The sequence below is a fragment of the Mustelus asterias genome, chromosome 1 (assembly GCF_964213995.1).
Source record: "Mustelus asterias chromosome 1, sMusAst1.hap1.1, whole genome shotgun sequence".
NCBI lineage: Eukaryota > Metazoa > Chordata > Chondrichthyes > Carcharhiniformes > Triakidae > Mustelus > Mustelus asterias.
This window is the reverse complement of record NC_135801.1, coordinates 2076201-2104080: the sequence shown is the minus strand read 5'-3', so window position 1 is coordinate 2104080 and position 27880 is coordinate 2076201. Positions and strand designations below refer to the sequence as shown.

At 47.1% G+C, this 27880-nt stretch overlaps 1 protein-coding gene across 3 annotated transcripts; it reads right to left on the bottom strand.

The window, feature by feature from the left end:
- Window positions 1–452: 452 nt before the first annotated feature.
- On the bottom strand, window positions 453–27098 carry LOC144492668 (NACHT, LRR and PYD domains-containing protein 3-like). Of its 3 annotated transcripts, XM_078211402.1 has the most exons (7): window positions 26522–26620; window positions 23956–24224; window positions 20692–22384; window positions 11801–11887; window positions 5020–5103; window positions 3736–3819; window positions 453–961 (listed from the first exon to the last, which is right to left on the bottom strand). In XM_078211402.1, exons 1-7 carry the CDS (start codon window positions 26548–26550, stop codon window positions 616–618), a joined length of 2592 nt encoding a protein of 863 aa, XP_078067528.1. In that variant the 5' UTR covers window positions 26551–26620; the 3' UTR covers window positions 453–615. The 3 variants fall into 3 exon arrangements, with proteins under 3 accessions (XP_078067528.1, XP_078069194.1, XP_078068280.1); XM_078213068.1 differs by lacking the exon at window positions 11801–11887 and having other exon boundaries at window positions 472–961; window positions 5023–5103; window positions 26522–27098; XM_078212154.1 differs by lacking the exon at window positions 11801–11887 and having other exon boundaries at window positions 474–961; window positions 26522–26851.
- Between the last annotated feature and the right edge of the window lie 782 nt (window positions 27099–27880).

Genomic DNA, 27880 nt, shown 5'->3' with positions numbered 1-27880 from the left:
GCTGACTCTGGGTCCTAGTGCAGACAGCAGCAAGCACTATTGCAGGTGGGGGAATGGGCTGGAAACTCTTTGAAGTGGCAGTGCTGCAGCCTCAGGACTGGTCAAGCAGCAGTGTCTGTGGTCACTACTGCATGGGCTTTGAGAGTGGGGGTGGGTGAATGGGGGCTGTGTTGCCATTCTGGGATGTGTGGGAGGGGATTTGGGGAGTGTGTGTTGCTGGGGGTGTGTGGGGGGGATATGGGGGTGTGTGTTTTGCTGGGGATCTGTGGGGGGGTATGGAGAGTGTGTGTTGCTGGGGGTCAGTTGGGGGGTATGGGGAGTGTGTGTTGCTGGGGGTCTGAGGGGGGGGTATGGGGAATGTACGAGAATTTCCGGTTAATGCCAGATCCTCCCGGTCTAAACAGCTAACACTTGCCTTAAATAATGGCAGAAACTACACTTCAAAAGTAATTCAGTTGTGTGAAGCATTTTATGATGATCAAGTGCCATTTAATTCATTGAATCATATGGAAGGAAACCATTCAGCCCATCATCCCTGTGCTAGCTCTTTGGTAGAGCTTATCAATTGAATTATCCAAGTTATTTGTTTAAACTTGGACAATGGCGATGGTTTTCTCAGCAGTGTCGACTGATGGTTTCTTTGAGTTTCTCCAGTTTATTTCTGATTTCCTCTGTCTTACATTTCCTGATCCTGTCTTTTAGAAGCTGCTGCAGCTCTTTACACCATTGTGGCATCCACATGAATGTCTTGTTTTGAAGAAATTCATTAAAGATTTTCATGAGAAAATGGTTGAGTTTCTCATTGTCACACAGTTGACACCGCTGAAGAATCCAGTCACACCAACCCTCCCATTGGTCATGGTCATCACTGAACCCTGTGATGAGAAGTCCTGAATTGGAAGGTTTCAGGCTCTCTGACAGTTTCGTCAAATCCTCCTCTTGAAGGCAGTGTCCAATTAACCTGCAAAGTAATAGTTACAATTGACAAAGTTAGAAAGGTCAGAACTAGTTCACACCCACTTTCTTCATATGGACTCCACTGACAGAATTTCCTCTTACAATCAGAAATCATATCGCACAGAAGGCCATTCAAACCCTTTGAACTGTTATTCAATTAGTCACACTCCTGCAGCTCTTTCCCAAAAACACTGAACATTTTTTCCCTTCAAGTATTTGGTTCCCTTTTGGAAGTTCTTATTGAATCTGCTTCCACTGGCCTTTCAGGCAGCACCTTCCAAATCACAAGGATCCAGTAAGAAAGAATTCCCACGTCCAATCTGGCTATGTGTCTCTCTGGTCACCGACCGTCTTGTCACTGGAAACATTTTCTTCCCATTTACTCTATCAAAGCCTTTCTGAACATCTCCAGTAAATCTCCTCTGAAAGTTCAGAGAAAACGGTTCCAGCTTCTCTCGTCTCTCTGTGCAATGAAGTTCCTTTTTCTGCTCTAAGCAAAATGCCAAATCCCCACTCATTGTCGTACCGTTGTCAGGGGCACTGTGCCCAGGACCCAGGCTATCTGTTCAGCTGGATGCACAGGTGGGGGAAATGGGATAGAATTGTTCAGCAAGCTTACTTTTTAAAACAACTTGGATAGAAAGGATATGATACTGTTTCCAGGGAAATCCTGCACTTGTGATTAAAACTTCTAAGATGGATGGTGTCAGTTTGTGAGAACTTTCAGAGCATTTAGCCCAAATTTCTGACCGGGTAGGGTTAGTGACAGAAAAATCCACACAGGGGTCCCGGCAGGATACCTCTCCTGTTCAGAAATCTGAGGTACATGTGTACACATGGGGACTAGCACATACACATTTAATATTTCACTAGAAACCATTGAAACTTTCCTCTGGTGCTGGCATCAAATCTCCTAAACTGGAGGTGAGGATTTCCTACGCAGTCAAACATTGCCTGTCAGAAAGTTTCTCCTGTCACTTCATGTGTCTTCTGTCCAGTTTTGTGAACCGTCTTTAAAAGCTGTTGCTCTGACCCTCTAGCCAATGGAAAAGGGGAAAGAGGCATGTCCCCAAACACTCCCCATGGGAGTGGGTCCCACATTCTCCCCCCTCCCCATGGGAGTGGGTCCCACATTCTCCCCACTCCCCATGAGAGCGGGTCCCACATTCTCCCCACTCCCCGTGAGAGCGGGTCCCACATTCTCCCCACTCCCCATGGGAGCAGGTCCCACATTCTCCCCACTCCCCATGAGAGCGGGTCCCACATTCTCCCCACTCCCCGTGAGAGTGGGTCCCACATTCTCCCCACTCCCCATGGGAGCAGGTCCCACATTCTCCCCACTCCCCGTGGGAGCAGGTCCCACATTCTCCCCACTCCCCATGGGAGCAAGTCCCACATTCAGACGAATGAAGGGGGATCTCATCGAGACTAGACAGGGTAGATGCAGGAAGGATGTTCCCAATGGTGGGGGTGTCCAGAACTAGGGGCCACAGTCTGAGGATACAGGGTGGAACATTTAGGACAGAGGTGAGGAGAAATTTCTTCACCCAAAGAGTGGTGAACCTGTGAAATTCATTACCACAGGAAGTAGTTGATCCAAAACATTCAATGTATTCAAGAGGCGGCTGGATATAGCACTTGGGGTGAACAGGATCGAAGGTCATGGGGAGAAAGCAGCATTAGGCTATTGAGTTGGACGATCAGCCATGATCGGGCTGAATTGCTGAGCAGGCTCGAAGGGCCGAATGGCCTCCAGTTTCCATGTTTCTATTCTCCCCACTCCCCATGGGAGTGAGTCCCACATTCTCCCCACTCACTGTGGGAGCGAGTCCCACATTCTCCCCACTCACTGTGGGAGCGAGTCATAGTCATGGAGCTTTACAGCATGGAAACATGTTCTGTGGCCCAACCTGTCTATGCCACCCTGTTTTTCAAACTACTAAGCTAGTCCCAATTGCCCACGTTTGGCCCATATCCCTCTATACCCATCCTACCCATGTAACAGTCTAGGTGCTTTTTAAAGGACCAAATTGTACCCACTTCTACTACTACCTCTGGTACTACCTCTGTCCCACATTCCCACATTCTCCCCACTCCCTGTGGGAGCGAGTTCCATATTCTCTCCCCCCCGTCTTGGTGAAGAAAGTTCTCCTGAATTCCCCATTACATTTATTGGTGACAATTTGAGATTTATGACCCCGAGAAAGAATGTTCCCAATGGTGGGGGAGTCCCGAACTGGGAGTTACAGTTGGAGGATAAGGGGTGATCCTTTTAGGACAGAAGTGAGGTGAAATTTCTTCACCCAGAGGGTGGTGAATGTGTGGAACTCACCACCACAGAAAGTAGCTGAAGCCAATATATTGTAGGATTTCAAGAAGAAATTAGATACAGCTGTTGGGGCTAAAGGGATCAAGGGTATGGGGTGAGGGCAGGATCAGGGTATTGAATTTGATGATCAGCCATGAACATAATGAGTGATAGAACAGGCTCAAAGGGCTGAATGCCCTACTCCTGCTTCTAGTTTCTATGTATGTTTCTATGAGTTTCAGTCTCTCCCATGTTAAGACACCTTCTCCACATTTACCCTATCAAACCCCTTCATAATTTTAAAGGTCACCCCTCAGCCTTCTCTTTCCTAAAGAGGCACAGCCTGTTCATTTTTTTCCTGACAGCAGTTGTTTATCAAAGAATATTTAACACTTAAAACATTTATAAATATTCACGAAGCTAATAGTAATGATAATTTACATCAGCACAATTCTATTCCCAATACTTACACCACTTTCTTTAATGTTGTATTAGTGGAAGGAATTTCAGTAAATCCAGATATTCCACCATAATCAGCATTACTGCCTTCAATCCTGAAAAAGGAAAAGTGAATCTGTCATTTGAAAACTGGCCAGACAGACAACTGAGCAACCCAACAGAGAGACACAGCCAGACAGACAGACCAACCAGTCAGAACCAGACAGACAGACCAACCAGTCAGAACCAGACAGACAGACCAACCAGTCAGAATCAGACAGACAGACCAACCAGACAGCCAGACAGACAGACCAACCAGTCAGAACCAGACAGACAGACCAACCAGTCAGAATCAGACAGACAGACCAACCAGTCAGAACCAGACAGACAGACCAACCAGTCAGAATCAGACAGACAGACCAACCAGTCAGAACCAGACAGACAGACCAACCAGTCAGAACCAGACAGACAGACCAACCAGTCAGAACCAGACAGACACACCAACCAGACAGTCAGACAGACACACCAACCAGTCAGAACCAGACAGACAGACCAACCAGTCAGAACCAGACAGACAGACCAACCAGTCAGAATCAGACAGACAGACCAACCAGTCAGAACCAGACAGACAGACCAACCAGTCAGAACCAGACAGACAGACCAACCAGTCAGAACCAGACAGACACACCAACCAGACAGTCAGACAGACACACCAACCAGTCAGAATCAGACAGACAGACCAACCAGTCAGAATCAGACAGACACACCAACCAGTCAGGACCAGACAGACAGACCAACCAGTCAGAACCAGACAGACAGACCAACCAGTCAGAATCAGACAGACACACCAACCAGTCAGGACCAGACAGACAGACCAACCAGTCAGAACCAGACAGACAGACCAACCAGTCAGAATCAGACAGACAGACCAACCCAGTCAGGACCAGACAGACAGACCAACCAGTCAGAACCAGACAGACACACCAACCAGTCAGAACCAGACAGACAGACAGACCAACCAGACAGTCAGACAGACAGACCAACCAGTCAGAACCAGACAGACAGACCAACCAGTCAGAACCAGACAGACAGACAGACATAACCAGACAGACAGACCAATCAGACTGACAGACTAATCAGACAGACTGAACAAGCAAATAATCAGGCAGTCAAATGGATAGGAACCAGACAGGGAAGTAGACAGGCAGATAACCTGACAGATGAACGAAACCTACAGAGAACTGAACAGACAGACAAGTAGATAGATAGACAATGAGACAGACAGACAGATAAAGATCTAATTTCTATCAAGGTACCACAGTTCCTGAAGCGTTTTGTTGTCCTTTAGTGCATCACACAGTTCCCTCAGCTCATTGTTCCCAATGTCTGTCCAGCCCAGACTGTTTGAGAAAAGGAGTATTGGAATTAAACATTTACCAACATTCACTTCATTGATCTTCCTAAGTGCCTCTGCAAATTGCTACTGAGTGTTAGCAACGCTTCAAACCACACAACGCAGCGCTGTTAGTGAGTTCATTCACTTTTAACAGGATGAACCATACACCAATAGGTCATAGCTTTGAAGTTCATAGAATCCCGACAGTGCCATTCAGCCCATCGAGTCTGCATCAACTCTCAGAGTATTTTACCCAAGTCTTCTACCCCGCCCTATCCCTGTAACCCCACACATTTCCTATGACTTATCCATCTAACATACACATCTTGGGACAATTTAGCATGGCGAATCCAACTAATCTGCACATCTTTGGACTGTGGAAAGAAACCGGAGTACCTGGAGGAAACCCACACAGACACGGGGAGAATGTGCAAACTGCACACAGACAGTCAGCCAAGGCTGGAATTGAACTCGGATCCCTGGCACGGTGAGGAAGCAATGCACTGCGGCACCATGCTGTTATATTGCATTTTGTTTCATATTCCCTGAGATCCATTCCCAGTTTACTAAGTGGTCCAATTACCAGATAACCAACTCATTCGCAAAAGGGAGAGGGAGGAATATTTTCATTTGTATCATTAATCACCCAAAACAATTCTCAAATCCCAAAACAGAGATAGAGGAATGGATACGATGATGTATCCATGACTGGCACAGGCTTGGAGGGCCGAAGGGCCTGTTTCCTGTGCTGTACTGTTCTTTGTTCTTTGTTTGTTTGATGTGCCAGGCTCATGGTGAGTCAGAGAATGTGGTTATAGGAATATTTTGCTCTGATGGGGAAAAATAGTTTGAGGTTTATTAAAAAAAACAGTTTATATCCCCAGTAGAGACATAGGGAGGATTCCCTCATCCCACCCACAGCAGGTTTGGTGGCAGGCGGGAGCAAAGAATCTAGTGGGAAAGTTGGAACCCCCCCAGTGTTAAATCACGTTGCAATTCTGCCAATGGCGGGTGGGTTTTCCAGCTGAATGGTGGCATGAACGCAATTTGCATTCACTTGCATCTCCTGAACGCTCATTAAAACAGCTGGCCACCAAAATCCCGATGTGGAGATGCCGGCGTTGGACTGGGGTAAACACAGTAAGAAGTTTAACAACACCAGGTTAAAGTCCAACAGGTTTATTTGGTAGCAAAAGCTTTCGGAGCTCCAAGCTCTGAATCCCGAACCCTGTCAGGATTTTCAATCTTGCGTCATGCCAGCAGGAAATCACATTGGGCTGAAACCCGACTGATGAAGATTTATGTGCACAAGGCAGTCCTCAGGTTGCCAGAGACTTCAAGGTGAATACAATATGCAAAGCCGATCTGTCACTGTCCTGCGCTACTCCTGATGCACTGTTCACCAACCTGCCAGTGGAAACCGGTTCCTGCCCTTTATCTCCTTGCCAAGCTGGTCTTCATGGACAGTACTGTGCTGCTGGACCCATGGACCCCTCTGTGTCATTGAGTCAGTTCAGTACAGAGCCTGGGGTTGGGGTATACAGGAATCTCCATCCCCAGGTATATCAGAGGCACGTGGACAGTGAGGGAGGGAGGGTTGACCCCTGTCCTGTAATAAAGGCGCAGTACCACCGTTTCAACACTCATATAAAATGGAATCTTCCAAATCGAATAAGATGGGTTCTGCCTTTGAGGAGTGAAATGTGGGAGGACCACCATACTGGGCTCCGTGGCTCCTTCTTGGAACACATATTCACTTGTTGGTGCCGTTACAATGGACAGGCTCCAGGTCAATTACACAGGACGCAGGCCACATTACCCAGGAAGCAAGGGCAAGCCAGATTTCTAATTTTGTGCTTTTAATAAGATTGGCACAACCTAATAGGCTGATGTCAAATTTGGAAAAGCTACACGGTGATAGACAGGAATGCAGCCTTGTAGAGTGAAGGCTATAGTGAAGGGGGCACAACTGAACCAAGTCTGCCATCCCATCAGCAAAGGGGAGTCGCAGGTTAACAATTAATGCCATCCATCAGTGGTCAAGTGGATTCCATTCATTCACCATGAGTAACGAAAGCTCATTGGTATACCAAATCAAAGTGTGGAGCTTCAGAGCTACATTGGTTCAATGATGTAATTCACAAGTTCTCACCTCCCACAGAGCTCCAATTGTAACATCTGTGGAATGGAAAATTTCTCACCTCTACGTGTGTGCCAGCGGTAAGAGAACTTGAGGAAGAATGCAATCTAAGGTGCCAAGGCTTAGTTGCCCAATTTTTCTCATAGTTCTCTCGTTCACACCATTGTACTCAGCATCCTTCAATCATTCTGGGTCTTCAGTATATCTTTTCAGAGAGGAGCCTAAAGTGAGAATAGATGCAGTGGTCCAGGGAGTTTTCTGTGAATCCTCAGACAGGAGGTGAAGGAAGGAAAGGCGTTTGCATGTGTAGCTCCAGCAGGAGGCACTGCCTGGGGGACATGACCAGAGGGAGTGTGAGCATCAGCAGGAGGTTGAGGAGCAGAGAGCCAGACAGTGGAGTCAACTGGCAATACCGAAGGTCTATTGTCCACAAACTCGTTTCTAGAAATGAGTGAAAGACAGTGCAGGGCAAGGCTGCAATTGTCACCACGCCACATGCTCCAAGAAAACCTGACACCACATGGAGCTTCCCTCTGCCAGTGAGGATGTTGGCAGTGCTCATTTTTTTTGCCTCTGGGTCTTTCCAGGGACCAACAGGGGACCTGTGCAGCATCTCTCAGTCAGCAACATATCACTGCATAAAGAAGATCACCGATGTCCTTTAAAGGCTCTGGACAAAGAAAGCCAGGCTCAAAGATTCACCAGCTATGCCACCATCTCAGGCTTCCCAAGAGTGCATGGTGCAATAGATTGCACCCACTTGGCTCTAGGGGCTCCATGGCAGCAGCCCTTGATGTTCATCAACAGCTATCATTCCCTCAACACACAGTTGAGGCCATCGCAAGCACATCCTATACGTGTGTGTATAGTACCCTGGGAGCTGCCATGACTCCTACACCTCAGTCGCTCCCAGAGGTCTGGAATTTTTGAGGGGCCAGAATGTCTGCAGGGATGGTTGCTGGGGGATAAGGGCCACCCATTTAAACACTGGCCGATGACTCCAGTGTGTCGCCCTCAGACTCCAGCCAATGAAAGATACAACGCTGCTCACACCACCACACACTCCCTCAGAGAGCAGACCATAGGACTGCTGAAGATGTGATTCAGGTCCCTGGACTGCTCAGGTGGCTCTCTGCAATTCACACCGGAGAGGGATTGCTGCCAAATCGCAGATTGCTGTGCCCTTCACAATCTGGCTATGTAGAGGGATGAGGCCCTGTGAGAGGGTGAACAGGAGGAGGAGGAGCCCTCTTTGGAAGATGAGGAGATGCAGGAAGCCAAGAGGCATGCAGGGGGACAACATGATGCCATGGACGAGGGATACACGGGAGGCATGCCCACGAAGGAATGAGTACCAGGGTAGGGCTCTCAGTCTAAAGTACATCTCTTGGTTGAAAGGTTCCAGGAGGAGCAAAACTAAGTCCATTCATCAGGCAACACCTCCTCTAGTCCTCCAAGCCATTTCCTGACTTCTGAGGGAATAGCCAAACTGTCACTGAGAGGATGGGTTCTGTATTCATACCGGGAACTGTCCTGACTGGGGACAATACACATCTCTTTAACCTGTGCTTAACCCTCTCTCCACTCACATTGTCTGTACCTTTAAGACTTGATTACCTGTAAAGACTCACATTCCAACCATTATTTTGTAATTTGAGTTTGTGTCTTTATATGCCCTGTTTGTGAACAAAACTCCCACTTACCTGACAAAGGAGCAGCGCTCCGAAAGCTAGTGGCGTTTGCTACCAAATAAAGCTGTTGGACTTTAACCTGGTGTTGTGAGACTTCTTACTGTGTTTACCCCAGTCCAACGCCGACATCTCCACAACCTAAAGTCCAGCAAGGAAGTACAGCGATGTGTGTCGTGGCTGGATGTTTCCCCTCCATGTAAGGATGCAAACACTTCCACGAAGGAATGAGGACCAGGGTAGGGCTCTCAGTCTAAAGTACATCTCTTGGTTTGGGACACTATCAGTTAGGAAACCCAGATACGCAGAGAGTCACATTGCTGATGAGCCCCCCTCAGTCATTGCTATCTCTCAAGAACTAATGATTGAGAACTCACCAATCATACACAAATAATTGCACACATCTCCCTGACAATGCATAGGGGTACAGTACCAAATGCCACGGAGGTTGCCATCACATGAATATTAATCTTAAAAGGTTCACTCTGAGTGTGAGGAAGGCTGACCATTGGAATAAGAGGAGAGCAAAGATCCAAACCAAAATGCTTCATCTGACCATAACATTCACATCCCCATGAAATGGTTTTTATTCAGAGTGATAGAGAGTTCAAATCCCTGAGGTGAAATCAAAAGTTTTAACTCTCCTAATCCTACCATTGCATCGTGGTGCAACCCTGACATCCACTGCAGAGGCCAAGGCAACCCGCTGACTGCTACGTCCTGAAGCCTGTGATCACCTTTGCGGACATCCTCTGGTGGCCCGAGGTCTGGAGGGCACAGCCTGATAAAGGTCTCCTACTCAGGAGTCGAAGCTTCGAAGAGTCATCCTGACTCGAAAGTGTGAAAGTGTCTGAGAGAGAATGACGTTTGTCCTGCTAAGGGATGTGTGAGATCCATGAAGACAGTAGCTGTTTGAGGCCACAATGAGAGCTTGATACTGGAAGGAGCTGAAGGATGACTTACCCTGGTGGAGCGGATGAGATCATTCATCTGTTTACTACACTGGATGGCACTTCATGGGAGGGTGACATCTATGTTGACCTTCTGGACAAGAACCTCCCAGGCCAGAGAGGTAAGGTTGGTGTGCTGCTCTGAGCCATCCCGAGGGTAGAGGACATACTGGTAGGCCTGGGCTCCTTGAATAAGGGACTTGATGGTGAAAGTTGGTGCTGCCTTCTTCTTAAGGCTGCTCTGGGTTCTGGATATGTTGGAGGGTCTGGTGAAGACAAGTGGGCTGGACAGAGTGATATGGGTGTGCTGGACTGGTGTTTAAATATGACGCTGGGACCTTCAAACCTGCCAGCTGAGGTTCGGTAGACAAATCAGTTGCCGGGCCATCAGGAGAGACGGAGGGGAATGCGCCTGTGCGGCATTAATGAGGTTCCGAGCATAGAATCTGGTGTGGGATCCGACATTCCGATCAACGGAAAGATGCTGCCGGAGCTGCCCGTCACCATTTCCAAAATGGCGAATTCCACCCCAAGTCAACAAATTGTGCATTTTTATGAAGTAACATTGAATAAATAATGTAAGATTTACAGTAGCAATGGACGGAGGGATTACTTTTATATTATATTATAAAGGGATTATTTTTCAAATTGCATTGGAATGTGAGGATGGAAAAAATGAGAAATAAACGTGAATGATTCCAATTGGACCACAGTCATAGTGAATAAATTTCACATTTTAATTCCAAAATGAGGTTTTAAATATTTTAGGTGACAGCAATATTTTATGCCAGTGCTAATTAATCAAAATAAATCTGAGACTGACAGATTTTTTGCCTATCATGGGATATAAAAGGTTATATGGAATTAAGTCAGGTATACAGAGTTAGATATAGATATATAGTTATATAGGTTATATAGAGTTAGATTATAGATATATAGTTATATAGATATACAGAGTTAGATATAGATATATAGTTATATAGAGTTAGACATAGGTATATAGCTATATAGATATAAGAATTAGATCATAGATTTGTCATAAGCTCACTGAATAACAAAATAGGCTGAGGGGCTGAATGGTCTCTTCCTGCAAAGAAAGACTGAAGCAAAATTCAGGAGAAATTATTTATTTTATTAAGTAAAGAGTAGGTTTTCATTTTGTCTGATAGTTTTAAGATTTTGTGTTGCATGGAAAATTTTTAAAAATCAATGTTAAGGTAGAAGTTCAGGTTAATGATGAGGCTCATTGTTAGCAGATAATGAAAGGAAGTGACAGAGCGTATGAATGTCATATTACACCAGGGAATTGCTGTTGCAACTGTATAGGGCATTGGTAAAACCACATCTGGAGTACTGCACTCAGTTTTGGTCACCTTACTTGAGGAAGGATGTAAATGCATTAGAGGCAGTTCAGAGAAGACTAGATTGATTCCTGAGATGAAGGACTTGTCTTATGAAGAGACATTGAGTAGTTTAGCCTATACTGGCTGGAGTTTAGAAGAGTGAGAGGAGATCTAATTGAGGTACATAAGATGTTAAAGAGGATTGGCAGGGTAGACGTAGTGAGGATGTTTCCCTTGTTGGACATTCTAGAATGAGAGGCCATAGTTTTAGTCTAAGGGGTGGGAGATTTAAAACAGATGAGGAGGAATTACTTCGCTCAAAGGATTGTGAATCTGTGGAATTCTCTACCCCAGAGTGCAGTGGATGCTTGAACATTTAAAAAATTTAAGGAGGTAGATAGGTTTTTAATTAGTAGCAGGATGAAGGGTTATGGGGAGCGGGCAGGAAGGTGGTGGTGAGGCCAAGATGAGATCAGCCATGATCGCATGGAATGGTGGAGCAGGCTCGAGGAGTTGAATTGCCTCCTCCTGCTCCTAGTTCTTAGGTTCTTATGCTCTTGAAAGAATTTGGTTGCATTACCCCAGCAGTTCCAGCTTGTAGTCTGAAGATCTCAGCAGCTCACACAGGAATTTAATTGCTTCAAAATCCAATTTATTTTCTCCACACCTAGTAAGTTAAAAATAGAAGGAAGAGGTTTTTGAATCTTTTCTGCATCTGTTTGGTTTTCCATTTAAAAAACCCTCAACCAGTGAAAGATCTGTATCCACGAATGTCATTTCCATCTCTCTTTAGCTCTTTGTCTGGTCATTTGGATTGTTTTGAGTACCACAATCTCTGTAGAGTTAGTCATTGAGAAACGCTCTGTACTCATTGACAGCATTACTGTTAAAGTTAGGGAACTAACAACCAAACAAATGGTTCTCAGAATCATAGAATCCTACAGCATGGGTGGCCGTTCATTCCATCGTGCCTGTGCCAGCTCTTTGAAGGAACTATCCAGTTAGTCATGCTCCCCTGCTCTTTCCCCAATGCCAGGTTATTTTTTTCTTCTCAACTATTTATCAAATTCCCTGTTGAAAGATGCTGTTGAATCAGTTTCCACCTTCCTTTCAAATAGCATGTTCCAGATCATAATAACCAACTGCGTAAACTAAATGTCTTCAACGACCAGTAACTAGCAAGAAGCTCAATCAAATTGTTCTAAGTGTAAGGGACTGAGGAAAGTTTGTGGGGAAGACATTTACCAGTGTTCTTTGTCCCTTGTGGGTTTCAGAGTCCTGTTTGCCGGGCGGGTGCTGTGAACAGGATGCTGTTGGTTGAGTGATGTGGGCTGGGCCAATGGGATTGCTCTGGGGGCGGGAGGAAAAAAAAGGCGCCAGGAAGTGAAGTAGTGCAGAGCTGGAGAGGCAGAGAGCTGGAGAGAGAGAGCTTTTTCCAGGCAGTGAGAATTCGGTTTGGAGGGAGAGGCAGCCAGGCGTTCCCCTGCCTGTTCTTTTCATTACCGACGAGGAGGACAGCCTTCAGCGCACTCGACCTACGTTGCTGCACGGATAGCTCGCGGCACCTCTGCCTCCTGCGGCATCATCTTCCACACGTGTGTCTCTCCTGGACTGTGTGTGGGTGTCGTGAGTAACTGGTGGGGACTATACAGTCCAACTGGATCAGTATCTACGAATGTGTTACTGAGGATGAGTTTCCCCATATGTGCACCAACGGAGGGCCCCCAACGGTTATAGATCAGAGCTCACTGTTTTATGTCTGTTAATGATATGTGTTATTAAATTTATTTTTGATATTCCGATTACAGTACTGACATTTATGGGTAAACAGGGAATTAGCCAAATCAACATCAACCGCTAGGAATTTGGGATCCTGTTGATTGAATATTTAAATAGTAGCCCCCATATAGTGGTCAGCAGGGGGTTACATTTTTGGAGGCACCGCTGGGATCATTCCTGTTTACCAGACAGGTCAAATAAAAAATTTTCCCCCGTCAGTCAGTAACAGTTAACCCAGTAATTACAACAGGAAAAGTTTTACAGTGTTAGCAGCTCATTGAAGACAATGGATTTTTCTCAGGCTGCTGACTGGAGCCGCCAAAAGAATATCAGTCTTTCTCGTGGCATATTACTGAGCAATGTGCCAATAGATACTAGTGAGGAGACCATTGCAAGGGTCTTAAACACAGTGAAAGTCTTTGGTCGCACCAAGATTTGTGGTCGCCGTGGGGATTCTACTGGCACACAGTTGTTCATACTAGTGGAGACTAGCATTGATTTAACCCCTGACACTGTACCTCCAGATATAGGTATTGAAGGAGAAGCTGGGCCATGGGCTGTGCATACGCTAGAAAGCTTGGACACACAGGATGCTGTTCCTGAAGAGGATGCTTTCCATCCAAAGCTGTTGTTACTACTACAACAGGAAGGCAAGTCAATGGAGGATTTTCAGGCCATAGTATCAGAAAATCAAGCTCCCAAAGTGGATGTGAACCTGGATTTAGTGACTGCTATTGGCAAACTGGTGGACAAGTGCAACCAAGTGTCTACCGATGGGCCTAGCTACAGAAAGCTGAGACTGTTTTCAGGACTGAAACCTGTACCCCCAGGTGAGGAAGAATACGATGCCTGGATGGAGCAGGCTACCCAGATGATCAATGAGTGGCAATGCACTGACGCCGCCAAGAGACAGCGTATAGTGGAGAGTTTAAAAGGGCCTGCTGCTGACATCGTTCGATTTTTGAAAGTTAGCACTCCCACTGCTACGGCCACCAATTATTTATCTGCTCTGGACACAGCTTATGGCACCACAGAGAGTGGAGCCGACATCTTGGCCAAGTTCAGACACACATACCAGGATGAAGGAGAAAACCTCTCTGCTTTTCTATATCGCCTTGACAAACTTCTCCATCGTGCTCTTCTTAAGGGAGGAATTACGGCTGCAGACATGAATCGAGCTCGGATGGAACAGCTAGTCAAGGGTGCACTCACTCGAGACATGGTTGCTCTGCGTGTAAGGATGAGCCACACCCTGGACAAACCCCCTTCCTTCTTCCAGCTGATGCGGGAGGTAAGAGAGGAAGAAAATTGGATTAGTGCCAGAGAAGGGGTGAAAGCTACTGCCACCGCAGCCACCGCCAGTGTACCGCAGTCCTCAGTTACGTCTGAGTTGAACAGCCTACGAAATGAGGTAAGGGAACTGACTTCTCAGGTGGCCAGACTGTTGAGCGCCGTTCCAGTTACCACTACATCTGAAAGTACGACAGCAAGGACTGGGTCCGTACAGCAAGCGCCAGAAGCTGCTGTTCGGGACGCGTCGCCCCGAGTGAAAATGTCCAAACCACTGCCAGCAGGAATCTTTTGCTACAGGTGTGGGCAAGATGGGCATACAAGGAGAGAGTGCAAAGAACTTGAGGATCTGAGGAAAGTGAATCAGAAGCTGATCAAAGCAAGCAGACAGCAGGGAAACTTCTCAGGAGCCATGTGAAGGAACGGTGCTTGGTTCCGTGTGAAATACGTTCCACCCACTGTCCACCCCCAGCGAAGCAAGGCTCAAAACAGTTACCTGCAGGATTAGTGGGCCCATCTCTGGCGTACCTGTGCAAATAGAAGGAGTTTATGCAAGAGCTTTGCTTGACAGTGGCTCCCAAGTAACCATTTTGTATCGCAACTTCTACGACACCTACCTGAAACACTTACCTCTCCAGCCACTTGAAGACCTGGAAATATGGGGTTTAAGCTCTCACCAATACCCATATGATGGCTACCTGTCCATACAACTCGAGTTCACTGCCGCTGTAACCGGAGTGCCGCAGACAGTTGACACTTTGGCCTTAGTATGTCCTGACCCTGTGAAAGATAACATTGCCGTGCTGGTGGGGACAAATACCCGGCTGGTGAGAGAGTTGGTTGAGTCCTGTAAAGAACAGGCGGGAGAACGCTTCTTGGGTACTTTGACCATACACCCCGTCCTCCGAGAAGCTTATGAGACACTCCCAGTCTGAAACAATAGAAGGGGTAGACAAGCATGGTACTGTGTGGTTTACCCAGCACAAGCCAATCACCTTGCAACCAGGACAAGTGTTTAAAGTCACTGGCCTCCCAAAGTTTCCTGGTGATTTCACAGACCAGCTAGCACTGATAGATCAGCCTATTGACACTTTTTCCCCTGAAGAGTTGTGGGTGAGGCCTGAGGTTCATCTTGCATCCGTTGTTTCCAGCAGACGCATTACTGTGACTGTGAAGAACCTGTCATCCAGAGAAATCTCCTTGAAACGTGGGACTCCAGTAGCCCATAATTTCCCAGTAGCCCCTGTTCCTCTGCCGAGGGCACAGTGTGCGGATAAAGCTGCAATCGAACTGACCCCTTCCTCTTTTGATTTTGGAGCCTCTCCTATGCCAGAGGAGGCAAGGAGGCGTCTCTGTGAGAGAATGATGGAGAGGAAAGAGGTTTTCTCTCAGCACGAGTGGGATGTAGGTTGTTCTAAAAGCACCAGACATGAAATAAGACTGAAGGATGCAAGGCCCTTCCGAGAGAGGTCACGTCGCTTGTCGCCTGCTGACTTTGAGGATGTGCGCCAGCACCTACAGGAACTACAAAGCCATGGCATCATCTCTGAATCGCGTAGTCCCTACGCATCGCCAATAGTAGTCGTACGCAAGAAGTCAGGGAAGGTACGAATGTGCGTGGACTACCGAACCCTTAATCTTCAAACAATACCGGACCAGTACACTGTCCCAAGGATAGAAGACGCTCTTCACTGCTTGTCTGGGAGTAAATGGTTCACAGTCCTCGACCTGAGGAGCGGGTACTATCAAATACCCATGAGTAAGGCTGACAAGGAGAAGACCGCTTTTATCTGCCCGTTGGGTTTTTATCAGTTCGAACGCATGCCTCAGGGAATTTCCGGAGCACCGGCCACTTTTCAGAGAGTCATGGAACGTACTGTCGGCGACATGAACTTTCTGGAGGTGTTGGTGTACCTGGATGATCTCATTGTGTTTGGACGAACCCTCGAAGAACACGAGGAGCGGTTGCTCAAAGTGCTTGACCGGCTCCAAGAAGAGGGTCTGAAGCTGTCGCTTGACAAGTGCCAGTTTAGCAGGACTTCTGTCACCTACGTTGGACATGTAGTGTCGCAGGACGGAATAGCGACAGACGCATCCAAGGTAGAGGCTGTTGTCTCCCGGCCAAGACCCCAAACGGTGACAGAGCTCAGATCCTTCCTTGGATTTTGTGGCTACTATCGCCGCTTTGTCAAGGACTTCTCCAAACTCTGCCGTCCCCTCAACGGACTCCTTCAAGGATATTCTCCCCGTCCCCGCTCCAAGGGGAGTCAGACTGCAAACTCACCTGACAAGACTTGCTTCAAGCCTTCTGAACCCTTTGGCTCTCGGTGGAGTGAGCAATGCGAACATGCTTTCCAAGGACTCAAGACCCGGCTCACCAAAGCCCCTGTATTGGCGTTCGCAGATCCACAGAAGCCTTACATTCTGCACGTGGATGCTAGCCTGGACGGACTAGGTGGTGTCTTATACCAAGAGCATGATGATGGTCTACGCCCAGTTGCATTCATCAGCAGAAGTCTCTCGCCATCTGAGAAAAACTATCCAGCACACAAACTGGAGTTTTTAGCTCTCAAGTGGACTATTGTGGATAAGCTACATGACTATCTTTACGGAGCTACTGTACAAGTCAGAACGGACAACAATCCCCTGACATACGTCACAACGTCAGCTAAACTGGATGCCACTGGTCATCGCTGGCTCTCAGCACTGTCCACCTACAACTTTAGCCTTAAGTATAGACCAGGCCGGCATAACCTTGACGCAGTCTCGACGTGCACATGACAGCATGACACCAGATGATGAATGGCAAGAAATCCCAGTTCCAGGAGTGCGGGCTCTCTGTCAGACGGTGTCGAGTAGCACATGAGCAGGACACTCCTATCCATGTGTGATCGAACAAATAGGGGCTCATGTGTCTGCAGTTCCCAAGGCTTTCTGTCATACCGTTGCAGTAGTAGCTGATCAGCTGCCCACTTTCAGTCCAGCAGAGCTTCAAGCTGCTCAGAAAAGCGACCCGTGTATAGGAGAAATATGGCTAGCTGTCAATCAGAAGGCACCGGCAAGTCAAATACAGACAAACCATCCTGATCTTACACTTCTGAAACGAGAGTGGGGGAAGTGGTCAATCGAGCAGGGTCTGCTTTACAGGACAGTCAAACAGTCTGACCTACGCTTACGGTGACAGCTTGTGCTCCCCAAGCAGTTCCACCGTATGATTTTGAAGTCACTGCATGACAACAATGGACATCTGGGATTTGACAAGACCTATGCACTCGTCTGTGACAGATTCTTCTGCCCCGCATGAAGCAAGACGTAGAGACATACTGCAAGACATGTGAACGCTGCATTAAGAGAAAGACTCTGCCACAGAGAGCAGCACCACTTTCCCACATCCAAAGTTCAGGCCCTATGGATCTTGTATGCATTGACTTTCTCTCCATAGAACCTGATTCCCGCAATGTATGCAATGTGTTGGTAGTCACTGACCACTTCACTTGGTATGCACAAGCATTCCCAACCAAGGATCAGAGAGCCATAACGGTTGCCAGAACTCTATGGGAGAAATACTTCATTCACTACGGCCTACCAACTCGCATACATTCAGACCAGGGTCGGGATTTTGAAAGCCAGTTGGTGAGAGAGATGTTGACCATGTTGGGTGTGAGGAAATCAAGAACTTCACCATACCACCCACAAGGTGACCCTCAACCAGAGAGGTTCAATAGAACCCTGTTGAACATGCTAGGAACTCTTGAGCCCAGTCAAAAGTCCAAATGGAGTCAGCACATTGCACATCTGGTCCACGCGTACAACTGTACCCCAAATGAAGCTACCGGGTATTCGCCCTACTTTTTAATGTTCGGGAGGGAAGCCAGACTTCCTGTGGACGTTTGCTTTGGCGTGTCAGCAGATGGGACCTCAACAACTTCCCACTTGCAGTTTGTGTCTAAGATGAAGAAAGAGCTGCAAGCAGCCTATCAGTTGGCCCAAGCCACTTCCGCTAAAATGAACCAAAGTAACAAGGAGAGGTATGACCAGAGAGTGCGCTACCATTGCTTGAAGCCTGGGGAAAGAGTCCTCATTCGAAACCTTGGCCTGAAAGGGAAACAGAAGCTTGCTGATCGGTGGAGTGCAAATCCTTATGTGGTTGAGAGTCAAATGTCTGATCTTCCTGTTTATCGTCTAAAGCCTGCAGATGGTTCGGGACCCATTAAGGTCATGCACCGAAATCATATTTTGCCCCTGGGACAAGAGGTCCAATTGAGCACTGAGGTTGACTCAAAGCCTACTCCCTCTCCAAGAGCCCTCAGGCGCAGAAAAGCAAAAGAAAGGAATCAAACTCCTGAGGTTCACAAAGATGACTCCGCAGCTGATGTGCCCCTGGGAGATCAAAACTCTTCAGACTCAGAGTCAGAGTATGGACATTACCCAGAGGACTTGATCATTGACAATCCGGAGGGAATCTGTGAACAACCGGAACAGGATGTCATGCCTACAGAGTCCAATCCCCCCACAAATGCTACAGAAGTGACAGAAGTCGCAGCGAGCTCAGAATCTTCAGAAGGGCTACCTGTTGTGATAGAAGAGGTAGTAACTGAGCAAAGGGAAGTAGAATCAGACCGTTCTGTTGAGGGCACTTACACTACAGACACATCTAATATAGCCAATCCAGAACCAGAGTTAAGGAGATCACAGAGAGAGAGAAAGCCAGCAGACCGTTTCCATTATACAAAGCTGGGAGAGCTGTGTGCAAAGTCTGTAGTAGTAGGACATACAAGTGTTCACTCAGCTACGCCACCCACTATGCATTTTCCTGAACACTGCAATAGTTGTCATACATGGTGGTGTAAGTCCTTTGCTCAGTGCTCGTCATGTATAAATAAGGTACCGCTCTTTTCACCCACTATTATACCAGTCATCACACTATAAGGTACATGGTGTAATTGGTTAACTGGGTCCTATGTCATGTACTTCAGCATGGGGGCATGCTGTATTTTTAGTGGGGGGAGAATGTAAGGGACTGAGGGAAATTTGTGGGGAAGACATTTACCAGTGTTCTTTGTCCCTTGTGGGTTTCAGTGTCCTGTTTGCAGGGTGGGTGCTGTGAACAGGATGCTGTTGGTTGAGTGATGTGGGCTGGGCCAATGGGATTACTCTGGGGGTGGGAGGCAAAAAAAGGCGCCAGGAAGTGAAGAGTGCAGAGAGAGAGGCAGAGCTGGAGAGGCAGAGAGCTGGGGAGAGAGAGAGCTTTTTCCAGGCAGTGAGAATTCGGTTTGGAGGGAGAGGCAGCCAGGCGTTCCCCTGCCTGTTCTTTTCATTACTGCCGAGGAGGACAGCCTTCAGCGCACTCGACCTACGTTGCTGCACGGATAGCTCGCGGCACCTCTGCCTCCTGCGGCATCATCTTCCACACGTGTGTCTCTCCTGGACTGTGTGTGGGTGTCGTGAGTAACTGGTGGGGACTATACAGTCCAACTGGAACAGTATCTACAAATGTGTTACTGAGGATGAGTTTCCCCATATGTGCACCAACGGAGGGCCCCCAACAGTTATAGATCAGAGCTCACTGTTTTATGTCTGTTAATGATATGTGTTATTAAATTTATTTTTGATATTCCGATTACAGTACTGACATTTATGGGTAAACAGGGAATTAGCCAAATCAACATCAACTGCTGGGAATTCGGGATCCTGTTGATTGAATATTTAAATAGTAGCCCCATATAGTGGTCAGCAGGGGGTTACATAAGCATAGAAAATAATACAACACACAAGTACTTCATAAAAAGTTTTTACCCAAAAACAAGGGACAATAACGATGAATGATAAACAATGTTTGGAATTTTCCTGTCCCGCCCGCCATGGGAATCATAGCAGGCGGGACATGGACCATACAAAGGTCCGTTGACCTCAGGTGGGATTTTCCGGTCTTTGAGCGAGCACGGTCAGAAGATCCCGCCCATTGTTAAACCCAGAGGGAATGGAAGAGAAAATGAATAAGAAATATAAATTGTGGGAAATGGGTGAAAGGAATAAAAGCTATCCATTAATTAAAGCAATAGCAGGAATAGCTGTACCTGAGCAACAGAAGGTGACTGGGAACTCAGAGCAGTGATGGGTTAAGTGTCTATCAGGCATATGAACAATACGATACCATCGCTATCCAAGGCAAGTTTCTACCTCAATTTTAATCCCATTGCAGTAAATCCTGAAATCTAATGCACAACTTGCATGAGAAATGAGATCCAGAAAGTTGTTGTTCTGTTGAATAAACCCAGTTGGGTCCCCAAACTCCCTGAAGTATTCTACACTATTGAATCTTAATACCCTCAGGGTAAATAGTGAGAAATAAACTTGTCCTCATCCATATCACCCACATCCCAAGATATAAAAAGTGCTTACCACAATCTCTCACACTGGTGTAAATATGGTTGTAGATTCTTCAGTGCTGCACTATTTATGTTGGTTGCAGTGAGATCTAATTCTTCCAGATCTCCAATCTTCATGTCTAGAAAGTATTTCAGCACACTGAAATCTACTGGACTCAGTACATTGTCCCCAATGTGAATGCGTAGGTTTTGGGGATTTATTCTTTCTGCTAATGAATCATTTTGCTGTTCGAACAGACAGTGGAGAAGGTTCAAGATACTTGATCCATTTTCACAATGCTCTTTAATCCCTTCCAACAGCCAGTGACAGTAGGACTCGGGTTTCATGGTTTTGTCCAGTTTCATTTGCTTAGAAAGCAAGGCCTGGTTCCTCTCAGACAACAGGCCGGACAGGAACCGCTGGAATATATCCAAGAAACCCGAGGCCATCTTGTATTCGTTCATCGTGTCCACATTCATTATGTCTGGAAAAGGCTCTGGCTCCAGCATATAATGCAGAGCTGCAAAAAACTCCTGGATGGTGAAGTGTGTGAAGGAAAAGACACTCTCCACACATTCTGGCTCCTGGACACAGGTTTTATCCAGAAAACTGTTGACCAAAGTGTTCACCTCAACTTGGTGAGCCTCCAAATCGTGTTGGTAGAACAGCGTGTTGTGCTGAAGTAGTTTGCTGTATGCTAATCTGCCCAGATTCCGGAGGGTTTGTGTGAGGTGTTCTCCTCCTGTGGCCTGGGCTCGGGAATGATGTTTCAACAGAGCGCTGAGGTAGCGGCTATAAATGTCCGTCATTGTCTTTGGCTGTTTCTGAGCCTCCCCTTGGTTCTCTTTCAAAACGCTGCAGACAATGTAACAAAAGGCAGGAACAAAGCACAAGGTAAAGAGGAATTCATTTTCTTTCACTTGCTGGAACATTCGATGACCCAGTTCTTCATCTTGGTAATATTTCAAGAAGAAATTTCGGATTTCCTTTTCTGAAAAGCCAGTGATGATTACGAATCGGTCAATGGTTTCCACTGGAATGTAGTTAGTGGCTGTGGGCCGGCTGGTCAGGAGGACTGAAGCCCCCATGAGGAGTTCCCCTCGGAGCAGACTGTGGATGATGTCCACCAATTCCCCATCCTCATTGGGGTCTGTGATGAAGCAATCCCCATCTAAAGAACTACAGAACTTAAACTCATCAAAACCATCCAGAATTATTAGCAACTTCTCGGCAGCCTCAAAAATAGAATCCAGCGCTTTCGACAAATGACTATTTTTCTTCAAAACCAGATTCCTGAAACTGGTCGGTTTATTAATTAAATTCAGGTCCCGGAATGTGAACTGTAGAACAAACTCAAAGTTATCAAAGCACTGATTATTCGCCCAATCATAAACAATCTTCTGCAGCAAGACAGTTTTCCCTATCCCCGCTACTCCAGAAACCAGGGTTTTGTTGGGAGCTCGCTTATCGTTAACCTGCATAAATAACTGGCCTGGTTTGATATCCATCTGCTCACTGTTCCTCTTCTGTAAGTGAATCCGATTCTGCCCAAAGGACAGTAACTCGTGCCGTTTGAATTCGAGGCTGTGGTGCCCTTTAACAAGCAGCAAGTTGATGAACTGATCTGAAAGATGAATTTTCTCTCCGGCTCGCGAGTTGTAATACATCATTACCTCATTCCTCCGACTGAGGACTTGTTTGTGTTTCTTTATCAAAATGGAGTGTTCTGCAGAGACACAAAACAACATTTCAAAGTCATGAAGCGTTGAAAGGCGAGCTGGAAGAGGATAGCAGAATCGGGCTGGGGAAGGGGGGAGGTGAGGGGCCGAATGATCTGTTTCTGTGCTGGACATGTTTTTGTGTCCAACCAAATAAACAAAATAAACTTAACTTAGGGACAACTCAAAAAGGGCAGCTCCCTAAAAGGAGGGGAACCACCCGAAACAAAAAACAAAGCAGAAAGGAAACTTAAAACATCAAATGAAAGTGCGATTAAGGGGTCAATAACACACCCCAGTCTCTGCAGTGCCCAGCGGACATGGAAGGCATCAACTGTGCCCTCGGACACCACATGCTCCCTTCCAGGGACACCCGGCCGCGAATATAGCCACAGTAGGGGGGCGGACAGTCAGGTTGGACGACCCACTGCCTGGACCTGTAGATGGCATGCCTTGCCAGGCCCAGGAGCAGGTTCACGAGAAGGTCCTCCTCCTTGTTTCTGTGCTGGACGTTCTCTGTAATAATCACTATCAGACCAGGTTACTGTTTGGTCAATCAGTCTAACTAGCTGATGGACTGGTCATTCCCTCTGTGTCCAGCACAAACCAGCATGTCTTAATTTGAACAGTTCTGCATTCAGCTCTTTACTCTTCCACCTTCAGTTTCACTTTTCATTGGTTGTTTCTAGAGCTGGTTTTCCAGCCAATCTGACTGCAGACTGATACACCATGCAAACAGCTGATTGGCCAAGACAAAACTGCACAAAACCTCAACTTAATAATCATTCCAGAGAATTTTCCTGAGGGGCCAATATTTATCCCTCAAGCAACATCACTGAAACTGATGGTCCAGTAGGTAGCACACTGCTGTTTGTGGGATCCTGCTGTGCACACATTTCCTACATTACAACAGTGACTACACAAAAAATGTTTCATTGCCTGTAACATACAATTACATGAAATGTGCTATGTAAATTCGAGTCTTTCATTTTTAACACTAAATATTGAGCATTAAATGTGTTTGATTTATATTCTACCCATCAGTCACACAAACTACCCAACAATACTGCTGACTATCATTGCTGACTCTTGATGAAAGAATTGCATCTACATTGTGCCCTTCACAACCTCAGGACACTGCAAAGCATTTCTGCTTTAACAGCCTCCCAGCCTAATTCTGTCACCCACGCATTCATCCTGGGTGTGCCATCTCCAATTTCTTGGCTGCAGCATTCACAGTGAACCCAGAGATTCTCTCACTGGAATGTAGTTGAGGGTGTATTCACACTCTAACTCTGACATGGGTACCAAGTGTATTTGTTTAGCACTGTTTCACAGTAACTACAGCCTCAGGTTAGTCAATGTTGTCCTACAGAATGATGATTGAACACTGATACCAATTTACACAAGTTCAGTTTTGGAATACGGCTCAAACTGCTTCACACACTCACTCAACTGGAACATGAAGGCAGCCAAAATTGGAATTAAACATCCCAGCTGAGCCCACATCAACTCTATACCTCGACCTCAGCCTTCAGTACAAAAGGGCAGAGTCTCAATCAATGAGCAGTCTCCTTACCCTTAGACACCGTTTCTTTTTCAGACACATCTTTGGTTTTCTTAAAGAGTGAACAAAACTGATCAGCCACTGCTTCCCCACGACAGTCGATAATATCCAGCAGAGCTCGGACTTTCCTCCTGGGTCCAGGGTTGTATTTCACATCTTCAAAATCATCCTCTGAAATTAGCTGAATTTGCAAAGCATGATCCAGAATCCAGTCGATTCTGTCCCTGAGTTCATCAACAAGTTTCACTCGGTTTCTCCGGAGCAGCTGAAGTGAGGAGATTCTGTAAACACAGAAGAAAAGCTCATTCAGAAACTAAATAGCAGCAAATTCTATCCTGGAGTTTTACAGTCATTGTGATTCCAGTGTGTGGAATTTTATTCAGCATCAATATCACTGTTAGTGTTGGAAAGAAAAGGAAAGGTCTAGATGTGTATTGCACCTTATCACATCCCAAAGTTACAAACAATGTCACTCCAGGTAAAAATATCCAGTTCACCAAGGAGTTAATGACACAACAAACAATTGGATGAAGGGTCTTGTAGAGTCAGTTTGAGGATGTATGATTGAAAATAAAGTACAATATCTCAAGAGTCTTGGAGTCACATTTGTTCCTACTGACACGTGCTGAGTCATCAGAACAGGAGGAGACCATTCAGCCTCTCGAGCCCATTCTATCATTCTATAAGATCCTGGTAGATTTAATCCGTTAAAAGGAAAACCAATATAGTTTATCCTAGCATGAGCTAAGGTATCAAAATACTGAGCACAATCTTATGCTCTAAGAAGACTCTCAGCTGTCAGAACAATCTCCAGGTCCTGACCTCCATGGTATCTTGGAGCTGCCAATCTGTGCGATCTACCAGGAGGTGGACAATTAAGTTGTTGCCTCTGTGTTTGCTGTCCAATTAACAACGATAGGTGGGTTTTTGAGGTGAGAGCCCCAGTCACCAGCACTGCCAGGAAAGGTGGCACTGCAGGAGCTGGTAGGTGACAGTGAGGGCACCTCATGATGGAGGTGTTGCTGAAGCTGAAGATTGAAAAATAACGCATGGCCACAGATTTCTGGCTCTTTCTGTAGGGGAGGAACCCTTCCACAGGATTGCTTGTGGATGCACCTCTAGGCCTCAGATCCACATGACACTGGAAAGGGGAATTTAATAAGGTGCCAATGGCTCCCTGGCTTGCTGCTGGGAGGCTGCCTCCAGCTACTTGCCAGGATTCACCCTCAGCAGAGGAGCCTGTTCAACACAAGGAAGATCCATCTATCTTTCCCCCAGTTGATCTCTCAAGTGACCCTAATTGGTTACTTGCTGCCACTTCGCACCCGTGTCCAGCTGTATTTAATGGAGGCGGAAATCTGACCGCAAACGTTTGCAATTTGTTCCCGCTGCTTCCTTCAAAACCACCTCCACCTGGTCAGAAAGATTGCACCCTGCTCTCACGGGTGATGAGCCTGGAGGTGGGAAAGACATTTACTCAGGTGGTGTACTGGAAGCCTGATTCCATCCCACCACCGCCAGGCTGCCTTGTCTGCACTGGAGTGTTGCTTAGGGCTGCATTAGAGTGCTTAAATTGGAGTTAGGTGAATGACAGAGTTTGGAGAAGAGGGGAAGGAGGTGCTCCATTCTTCGATCTATCCTCAGAAAAAAGATCAGTGGCCTTGGTGAGTAGGAGTGGCTGAATATTTCTACTGCCCTTAATATCCTCAACCACAAGTAAACATAATGGGAGTAATTTAAGGGTAAGTCATGGCAGGGCAGCTCAGCCATGTTGGGTGCTCCTCCTACGCAGTGTGGGGAGTCGGGAATTCTCCCAGTGCCCAGGGTGGCCAGGTGTGCAGGACATGTCTCCAGCTGCAGCTACCCAAATCCGCATTTTGGATAGTGTGCACAGTGAGGTGGTCACACCGCAGGTAAAGAGTGCACAGGCAGAAAGGGAATAGGTGGTTGCCATTCAGAATAGAAGCACGAAGCAGTTAGTGTGGAGTTCCTTGGAACCATCTCCCTCTCTGTTTTGGATACTGTTGGGGAGATGGTTTCACAGGGGAATGCAGAGAGCCAGGCCGGTGGCAGCGTGAGAGGCTCAGCTGCGGGGGGGGGGGGGGAAGGGGGGGGGGGTGGATCTCCAGATCCAGGGGTGGCACGGTAGCACAGTGGTTAGCACTGCTGCTTCACAGCTCCAGGGACCTGGGTACGATTCCCGGCATGGGTCACTGTCTGTGTGGAGTTTGCACATTCTCCTCGTGTCTGCGTGGGTTTCCTCCGGGTGTTCCGGTTTCCTCCCACAGTCCAAAGATGTGCAGGTTATGTTGATTGCCCATGCTAAGAAAAAAAATTGCCCCTTAGTGTCCTGAGATGCGTAGGTTAGAGGGATTAGTGGGTAAATATGTAGGGATATGGGGGTAGGGCCTGGGTGGGATTGTGGTCGGTGCAGACTCGATGGGCCGAATGGCCTCTTTCTGTGCTGTAGGGTTTCTATGATTTTCTATGATTTCCTGCTACCCGCTCCCGAGATCCAGCTCCCAGCTCCGCAGTCTCAGCCCAGCCTATAGCGCTCCATCCTGCCCAGTGCACTCACCTCTCTCCTCCCTGGGCTGCAGCCTCCATGCCGGCTCCTGCTGCGACTTGCAGTCGCTGGCTCCACAGGTCCAGCCGCTGCCGCACTCTCCGCTCTGGCTGGGACCAGTCTGCACCTTCACCCTCTCCATCTCCGCACCATCAGCACTCTGCTCTCAAACTCCCAGCAACTGCAAACTCCAGGCCAGCGCAGAGAGTCACCCTCTCTGGGACTCACACTGGAGGCTATCTCCAGAGTGACCCCTCAACGCTCCCCCACACTGCTGTCCTCACAACCACTGTCAAAACTGCCTTCAGATTCTCTCAGTTCATGGGTTTCTTCAGTTTCATCGCTTCCTGTTCCTGCTGCCAGCTGAAATAATTCCACACTGACACTCTCACTGTATTAGTGAGGGAATGCCGCACTGTCAGAGGGTCAGTGCTGAGGGAGTGCCGCACTGTCAGTGCTCCTGTCTTTAATGCGATGCTTTAAACCCAGGCTCTGTCAGTTGAATGTAATAAATCCCAGGGCCACTATTTGGAAGAAGATGAGCTGAGTTTTCCCTGGTGTCCTCGCCGATATTTATCCCTCAGTCATCAACATTGACGCAGATTACCTGCTCATTATTGCACTGCTCTTTCTGGGAGCTTGCTGTGCGCTATTTTCTGCCTGAGAGTTGCAGTAATCCTGAATCTGGTTCTGCTGTTTGTGCCAAGGCGATTTGCAGATGATATAATTCTAATCTGAAACTAGGTTTGCCACATCTTCCTCTCTGGCATTTTACAGATTCCCAGCCTTAACGCCCAGATTAATTGTTGTGGCTTTTAATCACGGCTCCTCTCTCAAGCAGCACAAACTCATAATAAACAATCACTGATTCTGGAGCTGGAGGGTGTTGGCGGGGGGGGGGGGGGGGGTTGTGGTGAGGGGGAGGAGGACCTTAGGGGCTGCTGTGGGAGATGCAGACCCCCTGTCAGGTTCAGAGCTGGTGGGGTAGATGCACATCTCTGGGGATCTCCCCCTTTCTCTGATTGACTTCTGGGGCATAGGATCCTTCTGCTCCTTGCTTGGTTCACCCTCCCCCTCTGCTATTCCACTATTGCCACTTGCATCTCCTTAAGACACATTGTTTGTTTCTGTACTTCGCCATTTGCCGCACCTACTTATCATCATGCACCATTTCCCCATTTGTCATTTAATTGGCCCCCCTCTTCCACCTCACCACATTCCTTTCGTGCTCATCACACCCGCCTGCTCTCCCTCACGTTTCTAAATTCTCAGGGTTCTGATCACCAACCTGAAATGTGAACTGTTTCTCTCCCCACCGACAATCTCAGCTGCTGAACATTTTCTGTTTTTGATTCTTTGCAAACAGCTTCT

What these genes read in the sequence shown, in the direction of transcription:
- LOC144492668 (XM_078211402.1), bottom strand. Translation starts at nt 26,550, where the DNA reads ATGGAGGCTGCAGCCCAGGGAGGAGAGAG. An exon ending in TACAAGCTGGAACTGCTGGG is followed by an intron (nt 5,104 to 11,800) that starts GTAATGCAACCA and finishes TTTCTCAAACAG; the next exon opens with TCTGGGCTGGACAGACATTG. An exon ending in AAAACGCTTCAGGAACTGTG is followed by an intron (nt 3,820 to 5,019) that starts GTACCTTGATAG and finishes TTCCTTTTTCAG; the next exon opens with GATTGAAGGCAGTAATGCTG.